Below are 18,365 nucleotides of genomic sequence, written 5' to 3'. Positions count from 1 at the left end.
AAAAGGGTTCCTATGGGAAGTAATGCTTCCATTTTCTTACGATAATGGCATTACTCCTAGTCCTACTCCCTCGCCTTCCTTTTAACCAATGAGGCCTCCCGCCTCCCCCCTAGACCCTCCCTTCCCCTTTCAAAAACCCCCTCCACCCTTATCCCCTCCTGTACAAAAACCAAGCCCAAGCTGCAACTCGGACAGTCCGTACCGGGAGGGTGGGAGGGAACGGAAAAGGAAGGCGAGGGAGTAGGACTAGGAGTAATGCCATTATCGTAAGAAAATGGAAGCATTACCTCCTGTCCCTCCCTCGCCTTCCTTTTAACCAATGAGACATAGCAAGAAAACACACAGGAGACGGACATCGAGTTGCAAGACCTTTATTTAATATCCTGCACCAAGATCATCCCCAAACATTATCTCATAGAGGATAAGACCCGGTGACCTAACACCGACTCCAAACTACCCAAGTCCGACAGCCTATAATAACGCACAAACGTCGAAGGAGAAGCCCAAGTGGTGGCCCTGCAAATTTCCACCACAGAAGTCCCCTGAAGCTCTGCCACCGTAGCCGCCATGCCTCTGGTAGATCTCCCCTGAATCCCTAGAGGAGGAACCACCTCTTTCAAGGAATAGGCCAACAGAATTAAAGATCGTACCCACCGACTCAAGGAAGCCGTGGAAGGTTTCTCACCTTTGCGAGCCGGACCAAAATTAACAGTGAATCCCCTTTACGAAAAGGAGCCACCACCCGCAGATACTCCAACAAAACCCTGCGTACATCCAACGAATGCAAACGGACCTCCTCCCTTGAGGAGGGATTCGGACAAAATGAAGGAAGGATGACCTCCTGCCGGGAATGGAACGAAGAATTGACTTTTGGAATAAAGGAAGGCACCGGAACCAGAACCACCCTATCGTGAAAAATCTTACAAAAAGGAAAGGAACAAGCCAATGCCCCCAATTCCCCCAACCGACGAGCCGAAGTAATGGCCACCAAAAAGAACGTCTTCAAAGATAGATGGCGCAAATCACAGTCCCCCAATGGCTCAAAAGGGGCCTCCGTCAACACATCCAAAACCAAGGACAGATCCCATGAAGGAAAAGAACGTACCGGGCGAGGAAATAAATTAATAAGTCCTTGAAAAAACCTAGGCATCAAGCGCCCTTCATCCTGAAGATTACGCCATGGTCCCCTGAATGCCTGAATAGCCGCCCACTGTACCCGAAGAGATGCCACTGACAACCCTAAATGAGCACCGTCCTGCAGGAACTGCATCACCTCAAAGATAGAAGCGCAGGTAGGATCCAACTCACGACTTAAGCACCATGACGAAAACACCTTCCACTGTCTACCATAAGAAAGCAAAGTGGAACGTCGCCTTGAAGCCAGCAAGGTAGAACTCAAAGCCACCGGCACCCCCAGACCTGTCAATCCCCGTCGTTCAACTTCCAGGCCGTCAAGTGTAACCTCCTCAATGACCCCAATGGGAGGCAGGGAAACTCCAGGGGAGACGGACAAAGAGGCAGAGGCCACATCCTCCCGTTCGCCATCAGCCTCAACAACGGGAACCAATTCGCCCTCGGCCAAAGTGGCGCAATTAGGATAACCCTGGACCCCAGATCCCTCACCCGTAACAGAAACGCCCTGAGTAGTTGAAAGGGAGGGAACGCATACAAAAGGTCCTGCGGCCAAGGACATGACATCCCGTCCACCTCCCATGCTTGGGGACACCGGAACCGGGTGCAGAAGCGATCCACTTTCGCATTCCCTACTGACGCAAACACATCCAGCACTGGAATACCCCAAAGCCGAACCAGATGCTGAAACAGAGACTTCCGGAGAGAGAAAAGTTGAGAGGAAGGAATCACTCTGCTCAGCAGATCCGCCCGCACATTTACCACCCCCCGAATGTACGCAGCCCTGAGAGAAGGAACCCACTCCTGAGCCCACACAAAAATCTCCCTGACTAGATTGAACAGAGCCCTCGACCTGGTCCCCCCTTGCCGATTTACATAAGCCTTGGCCACTAAGTTGTCTGTGCGAACCAGAACCGCCGACCCCCTCAGGGAATCCTGGAAATGGACCAGAGCCAGGAATACTGCCCGCAATTCGCGCCAATTCGACGACCAACTCGCCTCCCGAGGGGAACAAAACCCCTGAATCTGAGCCGACCCCATCCATGCCACCCCCAACCGGAGAGGCTGGCATCTGTTGTCACCACCGCGGGTCTCAGAGGCGATAAAGAAACCCCTACTCTCAGGTGGTCTGCATCCAACCACCATTGCAACTCTCTGCGAATCAATCCGGACCCTGGAACCCTGTCCTTCAGAGAACCGAACCATGTCATCAAGCACAGGAGATGGAAACGTGCCCAAGGAACCAGAAATATCACCGACGCCAAATGACCCTGCAGACGCAACCATAGAAGAGCTCGGGGAGCAGACAGCAATAATACTTTCTTTACCAAAGCCTGGAGTCCACCCAACCTTTTTTCTGACACAGTCACCAACCCTAGAAGAGTCTGAAACCGAGCCCCCAGAAAAACCAGATCCTGGGACGGCACTAAGTCTGACTTCTCCCAATTGATTAAAAACCAGTGGTTTTGCAGAACCCCCAGAACTTGGGCCACCTGCCTCTGCAAAAGGTCTCGTGATTGGGCATGAATCAAAATGTCGTCTAGATAAGGATGCAGAAACACCCCTTCTGAATGAAGCAAAGCCACTAGAGGAGCCAGCACCTTTGTGAAAATTCGAGGAGAAGATTTTAGACCGAAAGGCAGAACGCAAAACTGATAATGGTCCTGACCCACAGCAAACCTCAGGAACTTTTGCGAGGATCTTGCCACAGGCACGTGTAGGTAAGCATCCTGCAGATCCAGTGACACCAGAAAGTCCCCTTGCCTGACCAATGGAAAAATAGTCTGAATGGACAGCATGCGGAAATGCACTGTCCTGATCCAGGTATTCACCTCCTTTAGATTGAGCACCGGTCGAAATCCCCCTGAAACTTTCTGCACAAGAAACAAGACCGAATAAGTGCCCTGACCCCTTTCGTCTAGCGGAACGTGGGAAATGGCCCCCTTGACCAGTAAGTCCCGCACTCCGTCCAATAATGCTCTTCTCCGTGACCCCTCTGAAGGCAGAGGTGTGGGACGTACCCCTGAATCTGGAGGAACCACCACAAAATCTATGACATAACCATTGGCCACAATGTCTAATACCCAATGATCGTGTACACTGTCCTCCCAAGCTGAAAGAAAGTGACTCAGTCTTCCCCCAACCGGCCCTCTGCCAGGCCCCCAGTGATTGTCAGGACCCCTTCTTGAAACCACCCCGGGTCGCAGGAGCAGACTTCTTAGGCGAAAAACGCGGCTGAAAACGCCGTTTCCTGAATGAAAAGGATTTAGCATCCCTAGTAGGAGAAGATCTGGAATGCTTCTTCCAACCTTTACCCGAAGAAGAACCCCCTTTATAAGGCAAGGCATGCTTCGGCTCCTTAAATGCCTTGGAAATCATGGATGGCAATTGTTCTCCAAACACGTTACGACCTTCAAACGGCAGTCTCAACAAGGCCGCCTTTTCCCCTGGATCAGCCTTCCAGGAACGCAACCAGAGGGACCTACGAGCCCCAATCAAAGCCCCTGATGCCAGAGCCGAAGTACGGACCACATCCGAAGACACATCAGCCAACAATCTGGCCTGCTGCTCCATACCAGCCAGGAGCTCTGAACATTCCGCCCCTTCCTGTACAGCCACCGCCAGTTTATCAAAGTCTTGAACCAAAGACTGTGACGCATAAGCAGAATAAATCCCTGCCCTCAGCGCCAGATTCTCTGCAGCAAAAGCCCTCTTAAGACCCGAATCCACTTTACGATCTGTGGCATCCGTAGGCACACAATCCTCCGGATTGACTGCCGTTTTGCCAATCAGAGTAGCCAACATAGAATCCAGGCGTACTGAAGGAGGCAAAACCTCCTCACCCTTAAGTAAGTAAAGTTTCTGAAGGAATCGTGGAACCTGAGCCTTATCCACATCCTTCCACTCACGAAACACCATATCCTTCACAGGTCCCTGAAAAGGCATGGCAAACTTTGAAGGCGTCTGATATTGAGGAAATAAATGAGAATCCGAGTTTGTAGGTTGAAACACTGGGAAACCCAAATTGTCCCGAACATGTGCCATCACTTCCCACATTTCTTCTCTGGAAACATATTTCCCCCAGATGACGTCGATGGGGCCTCATCCTCACTCTCTGATGAGGATTTCCTTGCCGCTACCGATGAGTGCGCACGCTTAGACTGACCAGTCCTGGCCACGCCTGCTTGCAGTGCCCTGGTAACCGCTACCTCAATCATATCCTGCACTTCCTCTCTGGACATGAGGGGAGTACCCCTGTCAGGTACCTGTGGGTTCTCAGGAAGAGCAATGCTATCCTCACCTCCCTCCTCCGAGGAGGAAGAAGAGACAATCCTACGTCTCTTTGCTGGAGCTTTAGGCATGGTAAACCACCAAATAACACTGACTTTCATTCCAAAAAACTACCCTATATATAGGCACCTGGTCCTCCCCCAACAGGGCTCCACCAATCCCTAAAAAGGTCAACTTCCTCGTAAAATTCATAAAAACCACGGGCAGAACGCCCGTCCTACCTGAAGAGCATCTCAAAATTGAAGTTCCTCGCGGCTCCGCGGTGTGGAAACCCGGAAACCAACGCCCCAGCCACAGAGGGCCGGCTGACCCTGTCAGCCGGCCCCCAGTACACGCCTCTCGAGCAGCCATGCCGCTCGTTCAAGACGCGACCCAGCCGTAGCACTCCTCGCGGAACTCTGCGTCCCGAGGAGTGCCTCCATCGACGACCTCCAGGCCCCGCCGTGCAGGTAAGAAAGGGAAAGAAAACCATCTAGCGTGGGCTAGACAAAAGAACAGGAGGGGATAAGGGTGGGGGGGTATAGGGGGGAGGCGGGAGGCCTCACTGGTTAAAAGGAAGGCGAGGGAGGGACGGGAGGTAATGTGTTGGGATAGCTCCATAATTGGAGTGATATTCTTTCAGATGGCGATCATTACCTGGCGTTTTGCTACGCGCTGTCTGTGAGCTGGCCAGATGCACTTTGTCTAGTTGAAGGGGAGCATCGAGATCAGCTACCCGAGCTGCATTTAGCGCGGAGTGGCAGCTCCTGAAGATCTGCATACAGGGAGCTATAAAAACTCACAAGGGCTGCATTAATGTTGCCCTGTATATTAAGGATTACATCATTGTCTGCTCACAGCGCATTTAAAAGGGGTGTGGGAGCGTTCATTGTGTAACAGCCACGCCAACATTCTACCTGCGCCGTCGCCTTCTTTGTGCAACTTGTCAAGATAATGACTGTATTCAAGCCTCCCCAGTCGCTGTTCCAAGTCCATGTGTTCCCTATGCAGGTGCAATAAAGATGCCGAGCAGGGGACCACAGTTGGTCCAATTCTAAGCCACATATATCACGTTCTTTAGTTAGTATTTCTTTGTGCAGCATCTGTAAAACTTCTCATGTGGTAGCAGTACATTGCCCACATACAACGGTCTTGTGAGCATCCCACTCAATTGCTCTGTCAGAAGCGGAGCCGGCATTGAGCTCAAAGTAGTCTGTCAGGTGCTCAGCCAAACGCTCACGAAACGGAGGATCAAGGTGGGAGTCTGTTTGTAATCACCAAGTTGGAATTCTGAGGTGGGCGTGGCCTCATCGCAGAAAGAGCAAAAGCGGGCAGTGGTCAGAGTTCGTGCGTGCAAGATATTCCATATGGGGGGTCGCGGAGACAAGAGGGGTGCTGCAAAGAAAAATTTATACAGGTATGTATGCCATGCTCAGGAGAGTAAAAGAAGTACTCGAGGTCCAACAAATGTTGAAGGCGCCAAGCATCGCACACCCCATAATGGGTCAGCCAGTCTCCCATATGGGCAGTTGTCCTACAGCAGGCCACTCCCGGCAAGGAGGGGAAGATGAGCTGTCTATATCTACGTCTAGGACGCAATCGAAGTTGCTGCCCCATAGAGTAGGAGTGTGGGGGTCGCACAGCAAGGGCCGCATGAGTCCATCCATAAAGGTCAGATGGCCCACATTAGGGGCATAGTTAGCCACGAGCGCCACAAGCATACCTTCTTATTTCCCCTTGACAACAACATACCTGCCGTCCGGGTTGCTCGTGGGGGCATCAGAAACAAAGGGAACACCCGGGGAAATCCAGATCAGAACCCCTTGACATAAGCTGACACAGTGGTTCTATAGACCTGTCCCTTCCATTTCGCTTGCAGTTTAAGGAGTCTTGGTCAGGTGTGTCTCCTGAAGTTATGCCACATGTATGTGCTGTCGCTGAAGATAAGTTTGAAAGCGATAGCGCTTAGCCAGGGTAGCCATACTCTTTACATTCTAGGTCATAAAGCTATATTGGTGGGGGGGAGGGGTCATATGTGTGTTAGGTGGAGCCATGCAAACATTGAAAAAGGAGGCAAGCTATGATAAGCTGATCTATGTAACACTGGGACATTTCCAGTGAGAATACCATCACTTCCACTACCCCCGATCCGCCACTCAAGGGTTGCAAAACGAGCAGACAGCAGGGACCCTTCACCAGAGGCAACAAAACGAACAGAAACAGAACAGTCCCCCACCACCACCCCAGCAAGGAAAATAGCCCATCATCTGCCATAAAGGAAAAAAAAAATTCAAATAAAGCAGTCTTTGAAACAACGTCCATAAGTCTATTACGGTAAATTGGGGTTGGATGACAAGGAAGCAAATCACCCAGTAAATGGTGCTATGTATGAAAGTCCAGTTGATCCACACCGGCTCGTCCTACCTCCTCCTTCAGTTATCAGCAGAGCCCACCCATGTGAGATACAGCCAGCTTACCCATATGGAGAAACAACAGGAAAACCTCATAAGTCATCAGCCGTGCGGGGTGTCACCAGTGGGCCATGGATGTCGTCACCAGAGGAGACCACTGGGTCATCAGAATCTGAGGCATTGTCAGTGCCGTTTCCTGATCTCAAGGCCTCAAAGGAGTCATGAAGATGGTGCAGAACCCCCACATTCGTCTGTGCACGTTCACGGGCTGTCTGTTCTAAGGTCAGAGTGCAGCAAGGCTTGGGAGGTCTGCGTCTCCACTGCCAGCCCCCAGGATCCTGGGTCGGGTCAGCGTTGTCCACCAGGACTTTAGCATGGAGTCTGGTCCAAGCATCCTCAGAAGTCCGAAAGAAGTGGGTGAGATCACCACATGTGACACAAGAAAGAACAAGGCATAGGCAAGCCCCTAAGTGGGCAGCTGGGCTTTCACCACCGTATATGAAGCGCGGCGGTGCTGTACTTCCATGGTGTAGTCTGGATTTGCAGTGAGTTCTCGTAGCGCCAGGAACTCTTGGCACAAAAGAGCTGGAGAAGCAGATCCTTGTTCCTGTAATTGAGGAGTTGGGCAAGGGCATGCCCCTGACTGTGGGGGCCTGCCCAGCATACGGTGGGTTTATTCAGTGGAGAAGAGTTTTCAGAATTCGCCTAGCTAGCACCGTCTCATACAATCACTGCTCAAGGAAGAGTTCCACATTGGGCACCTCAGGGCATTCTGGAAAGTCCACAAATTGCAAATTGTTGCTTCAGAGCGTCCCTTGCGCCCTCTGCTCTCCGTTGCAGGGATACAATATCAGCCTTTATCTCCTGTACCTGGGACTGCAGGTCTCGTTACTGTGGGTCGTACACTTTTCAAGTCAGATTCAGTGTCACCTACTCGCTCAGCAAAGTTGCGGTGGTCCATGGGAAGGAGCCCGATGTGTAGAGAAACAGAACCAATCTAGAGTTAAGGGCAGTCTTGGTATCTAGTATGGCCTGCAGGATATGTTCAAAGTGAGTGGAGTGCCAGTCCTAAGTGACCTCCATATGACGTAATGCGCCCTCAAATTATGTCCCTTCAGCATCAGGGACTGGAGACTGCCCTCCTGTCAGGGTGGGAGTCTTGTTCGTCTTGGACTTCACCATGATAGGACAGAAGGTTATGTGACACCAGGTGCCCTACAGGGGTACTGTGCACCAAGCAGACAGACCCACTCCTCAGGTCTAAACTACTAACTCTTAGGGGTGGGGGACCAGCTGAGCATTCACAGAAAACTCAAAAGTCACCTCCCATTTCACATAGGTGCCTCCAGGGTGGGGAACTGTGATCTCACTGTGCATACAACCACGTGTCCCAAGGTCAGTCATGCCAGGATCTACAAAAGTTAGCTTCACGTTCCAAGAGACGGGCCCGGTCGGTGGCAGTTTTAGGTGATCCACAGTTAAGAAATGGGGAGGCTCCCTCCTCTAATAAACAACATCAAAGAGCCTCCAGGAGAGCCCAGCCCAGCTGCCCCATTGGGGCTACCGACCTTTGCGTCTGAGTGGAAATATCAGTCTGGTCTAGGCCATACTTGCAGCGCGTCTGCCGCCGACCCTTAGAGCCCAGGCTCACCTTCTTGATGAACCTCAGGGGTAGCAAAAGCACAGTGCTGGGGCCCTCTCTATAGCAAGAGGGGCACTCCGTGGGTGATGGGGACACTGCAGCTCATGTGGGGGCCTGCCTTGGCCGGCCATCAGGACTCAGATCTGCAGTCTGTGCAGGTCTCCAAAATAGGGGGAGAGGGCCCTCCAGGTGTGGCCTGGGGATAGTAGCTAGCCACTCCTGCAGCACTATTGAGGCCGCTGTACAGCGCTGACCCTCACGGTGCTTCGAGGTAGTCAGCTTGATGGGCATTTTATAGCTCACTACCAATTGCAGCAATGGCGGACACAGCCAGGTGAGAGGAGAGTAGGCTAGTCAGGCGCCCCATCAATGCTGTCCTCGCGACCCGGGATGCCTGCGGACAAAACCGGACTCGGACGGAGCTTAGATTTAGATTGCCGCCTTGTCCTGCATCTTGGCCACACCCCATCACTGTGTTACATTCTATATCCTGACTTTGTGTTTCTCCCAACCACTCTTAACAATGTCTACAAAAATGGACAACGTGCAATTCTTACAATTTATAATCCTCATTGTAATTTCTTGTCAATTGATTCACACACCTTCATGATACATTGTGTCCTTTGTCCCCAGTCAATCTCCCCGAGGAGGCAGAAACCTCACTAGACATCAGGAAAGAATTTAAAAAAAAAAAAAAAAACACAGGGGTGAGGGTGGCCCACCATGCCAGAGCTATAGCCTTTCCCCCAAAAAGCCATTGCAAGGAGCTTCTAATACAGTGGTGATCCAGAGGGCGGCTAGGATCCTGAACCTTCAGCTGCCTATGATTGAGGTAAACACCAATGTCTTGATAAAGGTGTTTCCTCCTGGGGCATCCCTTCCAGAACCCCTGCTCACCTTTAATGAAGCCCTCACTGATGTCCTCTCCTGGGCCTGGGCCAAGCTCTCTACACAGGTACTCCTGGGCACAGGACTATCTTCCGCTACCGTCGCCCGGATACCCATCTGGCTCATCAGGCTATTGCTTTTCTAACAAAAATGAATGCATTAATTACATATGTGGGAAAGAGTTTTGGTCAGCAGGCTTCATCCATTGCTTTGTTTTGAAAAGAACCAAAGTTACAACAAAAATGGGATAAACAGTCCAAGAACTCCTCCAGTGATGAACAGCTTAAAAACTGTATCTGGTAGAGACTCCTAGCCGCATATTCCTTATCTTATAATATTCCCAGGTTTCAGACAAGATCCGGAAATTTTTGAGCAGTCCACCTCCACACGGGTATGTGGCGCCTTTCAGCTCTGCATGGCATTGTTGGCATCGTCCACACTGGAAGTGATGTACGCGGCGCCTATATAGACAGCACCCCTGTGTACTAACTTCAGTTCCTTCTTTTCCCATGCCATCAGCATGAACCTGGACAAGCTCACCTCAGTCTACTTTACTGACTTTTTCGTGGCCATTTTATCGAATTTAAGCCAGTGTGCCTTTTCCTAATACTTTTTTGAGTATGCCTCCAAAAATACCAACTGGTTTCAAACCTTGTGGCACCTGTCGCAGTCAAATGTGGGTCACAGACCCCAACTTGATGTGTCTGTGGTGTCTCAAACATGGCCACCACTCTACGGCCTTTGCAGATTGCAGGACAATGAATCACAAGATAATTCGGGAGGGGGGCATGTGCCTTCTGGCAGCTCGCCATATGACTGCATCGCCCCAGTTCATGTTCACCAGGGAGGTTCTGGACTGCTCTCGAAGTCGCTTGAGCCGTCATTGTTGCAATCCCAGACTTTCTTCAGGTAAGTTCCACAAGAAGTCATCAAAGTGCTCTTTGACTTCTCCGCATTGGTCCCATTCATCGAATGATGCACGGGAAGGACCCCACAAATTCAGGCCCGAGCCTGATCATTCTGTGGAGTCCATGCCAGTCACTGGACAGCTCCAAGCTTCCCTGGGTTTCCAAGAGCGTCCCCTGCCCAACACTGAGAATTCTATGAGGCCATAGGCCTCATTTTTGGGTGGTCTAATTCCTCTAGAGTGCCTTTGGGCCCCATGGGTTCAGGAGAAATTCCAACTGGGGCTCTGCTGTGGGGCCCCAGCTGCGCAAGTTGGGCTCTGGTGGCTGGATCCGGATCTGCACAAGCTGCGACTTCGTGACCTCCTCTGGGGACTGTTCCAGTGGCACCGTTTCCAGCACCACCAATGACCATCAGCAACGCCAAACCCATTGTGATTCCCGACTCCGATACAGAGCAGGACCGGTGCCACCTGACATCGGACCCGGCACAGATCAAGTCCACAAGGTCTGAATTGGAGTTTGAGCCTTTTTTCACAGAAGGGCATTTTGAGGAATACAAATGGAGGCGATCTGAGGATCCCTATGACTATCCTAGCAGAATCCATATCTGACGACACCTTGGATGAGGACCTGGCTGATGCTGGTGGTCTGGACACCTCACCAGACGCTGGACTTCTCTTTCCTCCCACAGTGGCTGTGGAGGAAGGAGGTTCCTTTACGATGGTGAGCCGGAGGGCAGCTGGGATCCTGGACCTTCAGCTGCCAATGGTTGAGGTAGACACCAGAGTCTTGATAAAGGTGCTTCTTCTTGGAGCACTCCCTCTCGTAACCCATACTCGCCTTTAATGAAGCCCTCACTGATGTCCTCTATGGGGCCCGGGCCAAGCTCTGCACAGGACTATCTTCCACTACCCTCGCCCGTGCCCAGAGAACCCAGCCTTCCTCTCCCAGCATCCCATCCCTGAGAACCTTGTGGTCCATGCCTCACCTTCCAAGATACATTCCCTACCAGGCCACCGGATAGGGATTCCAAGAGGGATTGGTACCTTTGGAAGGAGGATTTTCTTTTCCACCAGTCTAGCACTGCGGTCTGTGAACACTACATGCTTATTGGGTTATTATTTCCATACTAAGCGGGATACGGTTGCGCAAGTGCTGCCCATGCTCCTGGAGGAGGCCCAAGCCATACTCGTCTAAGCTATTGCTGACAGGAGAGATGCAGCAAAGTTCACCATCAGATGCGGATTGGATACGGCCGACTTGCTGAGCAGAGCCATTTCTTCCACTGCAGCGCTTCGACATAAGACCTGGCCGAGGACAACAGGCTTTTTGGGGGATGCACAGGAATCCCTTTTAGACTTGCCTATATGACAAGGCAGATTCGTCACTTCAGCGTTTTAAAGGCAGCAGGGTTACTGCTAGGTTATTGGGCTCACCATGGAACTGCGACAGTCTCCTTCCACTGTAGGGGCAATCAGCTGTGTCCTTTTCCTCTTTACCACCACGACCGGCAGGCACCATAGTCCTCTTGTGGCTGCAGACATGGTTCCCACAAACCTCGTGGGAACAAAGTTCGACCTTATCAGAGGGCAGCTGCAACCTCAAAGTTTCTAAAGCCAGACCTAAAAATATTTTATGTAATTAATTTTAGTGCAGTCAAAAGCTTTTGGCAAAAGCCAGGCCCAATAAAATAGGATTAGGTGAGGATATTTAAAAGCGTTTCACGCACCACAAAGGGCAATAGAAGAAGAGCACAGGCTCGACCACTAGTCTTAACTTACACAGGGGCCGATCTTAGTATTGCCTCATTATTAAATCAGTTACTTTCTTATTCTCCCAAATACCTCCACATCTGGGTAAGGTGAGGCAGGCCACTTTTTCAAGAAATAGCGTTCGCAGTAGAGTAATGAACTTCGGGACAGACGTATCACAAAACCGATTTGCGTTTCTTAAATAGTGAATTTTAAGAATCGCTTTTTAAAAAATGCAAAATGGTATGTATGATTTTTGCGATTCGGTAGTAGCGAGTTCTTAAAATTCGCAAATGCTATTACCGAATCGCAAATAGAGAATCTGACCCCATTCGTACCTATGGGCCTGTTGCGAATGTTTTTGCATTTCCCAAATTGCAAATTCTAGTTAGGAATTTGCATTAGGAAATGCAAATCCCAGGGTGCTGGGGGCCTAAGGCCCCCTCTTCTGCACCCCAAAAATATTTTTACGGATATGTGACGCACACACATGCCTTAGGGGCATGTGTGTGCACTACATGTCAATTTAAAAAATGCATTTATAATGCATTTTTAAAATTTGCACATGGTTACCACTAAACTTTAATTTGTGGTAATTGCATTTCCTAAATGCCTAATTCGCATTTAGGAAATGCTTGATACATGTGCTTTGGAAATCGCAAATAGGAATTCTCTATTTGCGATTTCCAGTTTAGAGAATCGTAATTTGCGATTCTCGAAAAGGGGTCGCAATTTTAAGAAATCGCTAGTTTAGCGATTCCTTAAAATTGCACTGCAAATGCCTTTCATACATTGTGAAAGGCATTTTTGCATTCTCAGACGGCCGAATCTTGCAATTCGCACCGTTTGCGAATGCAAAAAAGCTTGATACATCTGGTCCTTCGTCCTTGATATGACTCTTTTCGAAGCAGGGGAAAAACGTTCTCAGCGTTAAATCGCATTATACCTTGGTGGTAAGAAAGGCGAATAATCAGCCACGTGTTTCTGTGTATGAAGGGTAGAGTTTCCTAGAACGTTGTGGTGCCAGGCCTATGAGATGTGACTGTTTAACCATCCCCGGAGGTGCAAGTCAGCAAAAGTATTACATCACATTAAAGCAAAGGCGAAAGGCGTTCCGGGCCAGAATGGACGGACGGCTTCTTTCTGCTTTAAAGAGACAGCAACTTATTGAAGTTCTATGTGTCTGAGTGACTGGATAGCAGTCTCAGTAGATAGGAACCAAGGATTGGTAAGGGGTGTGGACTTGGCGTCCCATCTGAGAACTAAACCCCCGTATGAGCACACCCTTCCTCTTTGTGGTGAATGTTACTATTTTGCAGATGTTTCACAAACGCATGGCGACACGTGGCAACCATTTTCTTTCTGGTTTTTTTTTCCAGGCGAGAGTCGGAAAGGAGGAACCACTCCTTAGCCCGCCACGCCGACATCCTCGCCGCAGTAGAGACCAGGCTGTCCCTGCTGAACATGACCTTCATGAAGTATGTGGATTCCAGTCTGTGCTGCTTCATCCCTGGGAAGGTAAAACACGGGCCCTCTCGTCTGCCCCTGAGAGAGGGAATATGGAATAATGTTTGTCGATGCAGCCTTGTGTCATTATCTCGTGCTGGTGCCTCGCTGTTCACTATTGCAACGAGCCCTGTGTGATAACTCGCAACACATTATGTTTATGGCAGGTACAGTCCAGCTAGATTTCCAGACAAGAGTCTGTTATGCATTCTGTGGTCCTCAGTTTCTCAATTTGCTATTTAAGTTTTGCAAGAAAACCCTGGAATTCAGTGTTTTAAGAAGACAGAGAACCCCATATCGGCATGGGGTTTGTAAGCAGCCCCTGCACACCTAATAATATCACTTGCATCTCAGTTCCCTTATGCCTGCTGATGTAAACCCCTGACAATGTGGTTCTTTTCCAGTATTCCCAGTCCCTCTTTTACTGGCATTCTTTCTCTTGTCATTCTCTCTTTTTTTTTTTTTTTGAGTCCTCATATATAACCAACTACAGACTAGAGGCCACAGGACCTTGGCCTGGTGGTCCACCAGAGCTCAGGTAGCCAGCACCCCCCAGCCATTCTCACTGCCACCCCCGTCCTATTTGTTATCTTGCTAGTGACATTGTCACCAGGCTCAATGAGGCGAGCCACCTTTATTCACAGAGCTTCAGTACCTGCTGGACCAGGCCTGCTAGGCCTCATTTCAACAGTGACGTCGGAGCTTCGGCTAAAACCCGAGAGCACAGACCCGGAAGTGCTTCTGTTCTTGGCTCCCCAGGGTCGTATGAAACTGGTTACACTGGCGGCACTGGCGAGTCTGCACGGCACAGAAAACCAAGAATATACGGCCTTGGCCGCGATCTCATATCTTGCTGCTTTTTCAATGCTTGCGGGCTTTTTTGAATAATCATATACACCCACTGAAAAAACAAATGTTAAAGTGGAGTTACACACAGGCCTGTTAATAATAATAATACGTTTTAAAACTAAAAAAAACATTGACATTCGCCAATTCTACATAAATGATAATAATGTACTTTGCACCGCTGTAGATCTGATGTCATCAGTGATGTGGTATGTGATGTCATAAGCAGTGCATCACAGCGATACATCATACAAGACCCAAAGTAATAGTAACATTTTTAAATGTAATATGCCTTACAGTACTTTTTATATCTCTAAGCAATGTAGGTACCCAATATCAATCGTATCCAAATCACAGTACTTCATTTTCCACCCTATGGAAGGCTGAGTCGACGTTGCAAGCTACCAAACCTGTGACCTGCCTCTTTTAAGAAGTGATCGTTCAACTGACTGATGTTTAACTCACTGAGCCAACCTGCTGGCAAAGTACAAAATCCTAAGGTGTTGTATAAGGAGCATTTCATAACATATGATCTAATAATATAGGTACCAAGACGCCTACAGATTATGCCCTTAGTGTTGAACACGGTCAACAAATGTCAATTTCTACAAAGATACTTTTGTGCAATTAGTATTTCAGTTGAGGTCTTGCTCAGTGATTCATTCACAGAATCATACAAACCATGGATCGTTTACCGAAATACTCATTCACCTCTCGCTCGCGTCCCATTTCTCTCTTTTCACACATGATGGTCGGCATGGAAGATATGGTTAAGGTGCTTGCGTAATTTGTGAATTTCACATCTTTTTGGGTTTTCAGTTACCACTATTGACATCCCTCACGTCTTCCCCATCAACCTTAACTGTACAGATTTTTTGTGTGTATATTTGTGAATGGGGCAGGTATATAATTGGAGTTGTAAATTGCCAATTCCAATAGAAAATTCCAGAGGAAACTTTCTGAATAAATGTGCACTATATTTGGTAGATACAAAGTGCTTGGCTCCATTTGGTCTGTTTTGCTGGGTCTGTATTATCGATTATGAAGAAATTGAACAACGTGCAATTGTTATAAGGTATATATGTTTTATTAGTCCTTGAAGATCAGGAAGATTAAAAAAAGGAAAAAAAGCCTTTGATACTCTGAAAATCCTGGAATTTGCGTCCCATCCAGGTGCTTCTATCTGCACCAGTGGTGGAGTAAACCGTATGCCAGGTCTGTACTTCCGGCCAGGAGGTTGTCCGTAGGAGGTACCCCCGTCTTCCGGAGCCACAAGCAGAGATATGCAGGAGAGGGCAATTGACAGAATACTGTAGCAGAAGAGTAGCAACGACATTTTCTGTCAGCATAAAGGAGTGGGAGAATAGCAAAGCAGTGACTATAGAACATGCATCTCACCCGGAGTTGCCAGAGGCCTCTGTATTTGTTTCAACTGTACTTTGCAGCCCACGCCATGTTTTCTTACTATCAAATCACTCCAAGATTATGGCATCAAGTATATGGCCAAGCTGTTAACTCCACCCCAGCTTCCATCATCACTTACCATTTGTCAAGGGCCATCACATAGATATTTATTATATTGTTTTAGTAGTGTTTATAAATCGTAGATCTGGCCACTAGGGCAGCAGAGCATTTTAAATACAGCTAGGAAAGTATACATATAACTTAAATAGATGAGCTGGATGGAGAAGAGAAAATGGGAATAGTTAGGCAGGTACATTTTGAAGAGATGCATTTTTTGATCTTTGTCGAAGAGTAATGGTTCTGTTTTGAGTAAATATGACCAGGCATAGGGTTTCAGTCCTTTTTGGGGGTCGGGGGGGGGGGGACTAGACAGGACAAAAACGTTTTATTATGTTTTTTGTATTTTACATATTAGGATTAGGTGGCTTTTGTTCCTGGTGTTTCTGCGTCCTCCAGTGAGTTGAAGTTCATGTATAATGTTTGGCCAGTGTATAATGCTGTGTGGGTTAAACAAACTATCTAGATGTCAATTACTACTTCCAGTGGGATGTAGTTGAGGTGTCTTAGAATGAGTGTGATGTGGTATGATTCTCTGGCCTCTGTAAGTAGTACCGATTCTTGAGGCACCAGGATTTAGGAGGGCTTGCCTAGATTAAATTTCCTCCATTCAAATGGCACAGGACCAGTGTCTGTGCTGTTAATCTGAAGTGTCAATGAGCAGTATAAGGTTTTAGTTTTTTGAGCAGGTGAAGTTGAAAAGAGGAAGAACTTTTCAATTTGGCAGTGTGGTCTTTTAGGTTGGGGTGCTGGTGTATGAGAAAGCCCAGTGATTTGGTATGAAGCATCAAATTGGGTAAAAACTCTAGAGGGTATACAGATTCTAGTTTCTAGAATCCGATTTGAGACAATAGATAAAACATTTTTTTTGCTGAGTTCAGTGGCCAACTTCTAATCATCTAATCCATATTAAATTACTTTAAATACATATTTCACAAAATTATACATGTTAGAAATGCTGTCCCCATCCCACCTACTGAATTGTCATTCTATTTAATTAAGTCAAGTTAGAGAGGCTAGTTGTTCTAATTCTAGGAAACGTGGAAGAAAGAAATCATGGTCTTTCAGCTACCCAAAACTCTGCCCCTGATTTCTGTGTTCTGAAATGGTATTTTCAAATGGAGCTGCTATTATAGCAGATAGAAACTAAGCACTTGTCAGGATTACAGGGCAAAGTGGCAGAATTCTCAGACTTGCAAATATGTCCAAGGTGTTGTCAGTTGGAGTTTAAGCTCTGCTCACCTGAAAATGATATTCCCCTTTTTAATACCTTTTTATTATAAAAATGGGTGCAGATATAGACACTGATACAGCACCCCTACCTTTACTTGTTTCTACTTAACACTTGTTACCAAAGCCATTCAGTTTCTCAGTCCTGGTTAGCTTGTGTTCCAGTTCAGTAAGTACCTGCCTTGACAGTTCAGGCTGGACTGTTCCTATTGGAGCAGGGTCAAGACTAATTTGCATACAGCTAGGTCCAAGCTGACGTTGAATAGTGTGGAGAATAGCGTTGGATTGGGATGCGGCCCTGAGTGATTACTTGTGTCTGAAATTAATTCAAGCATTTCATCCAGCACTGTTTTGTATACTTCCTCTTGGTGAAGGCAGTAGCTTTGACTGCCCCTCCCAATCCAAGACGACCGCAGTCAATTAGACAGGCCTATGTCATGGCGCACACGCATGATCCGTATTTGCCTATTACAACAAAAATCAACATTAGGGATCCACACTTTAGTGCAGTTAGCCACTCAGTGCAGGGTTACATGTTCATAACCATGCAGAGTACTTTTGTGTCCCAACAGGGGCCATCAATTCTGATTACATAGTCGCACAGAGAATCAAAGTGGTCAAACAAAGGGAGGGACTGCCCAGAAAAACTGATGATACAGAAATGACCTTATGTCACAACACGAGTAGAAGTAATAATACAATTCGTGGATACTCTTTACAATCTCCTTCACTCATTACAGATGTGGGGTTCTAGGAAGAAGATGATGATGCTAAGAAGAGAAGTCATTAACACTTAAACTTAAATTCATCTAGAATGTGTTGGGTAGTGTACATTGACGCTCAAAGAACTTGAGGGGTCATTTAGAGTTTGGAAGAAACTGACAGTCCTCCAGTTTGGGGTTATCAAATGCTGTGTACAATCTTCAACCTTATCTCCACCATAGGGATATTATCCAGAACATTATCCAGAACATTGTACTTTACTGTTGTCTTAGCACTTCTTAAATACTTAACACTCACTTCCTGAGCAGAAGCCTATAGCTTAGTGCCATTTCTACCAGAGATTAGCCCAGATTTTGTACCTAACACGGCACTAGATTACCACTTTGGATGGAACTTTCCTACAAAAAATTGTCTCTTCAGGTATCGGCCATTTAGCTCACATGCTCAGCAGATGGCATTTTGACTTTCACCTGTTATCTGTGCCTTTGACTAAGGAGACAGTGCACAACCTGAGTGTCAATTATGCCTTTTACTTTAA

At 48.0% G+C, this 18,365-nt stretch overlaps 1 protein-coding gene across 1 annotated transcript in view; it reads left to right on the top strand.

The window, feature by feature from the left end:
* The window catches only part of FBXO28 (F-box protein 28), a 121,951-nt gene that overhangs the window by 64,239 nt on the left and 39,347 nt on the right, over positions 1-18,365 (top strand). The window contains exon 3 of the mRNA XM_069233829.1: positions 13,381-13,519. Coding sequence (XP_069089930.1) covers positions 13,381-13,519 — 139 coding nt within the window. The remainder of the gene's footprint in view (positions 1-13,380; positions 13,520-18,365) is intronic.

The sequence above is a fragment of the Pleurodeles waltl genome, chromosome 5 (assembly GCF_031143425.1).
Source record: "Pleurodeles waltl isolate 20211129_DDA chromosome 5, aPleWal1.hap1.20221129, whole genome shotgun sequence".
NCBI lineage: Eukaryota > Metazoa > Chordata > Amphibia > Caudata > Salamandridae > Pleurodeles > Pleurodeles waltl.
Note: the sequence above shows the minus strand (reverse complement) of the source record. Positions and strands in the feature narration are given on the sequence as shown.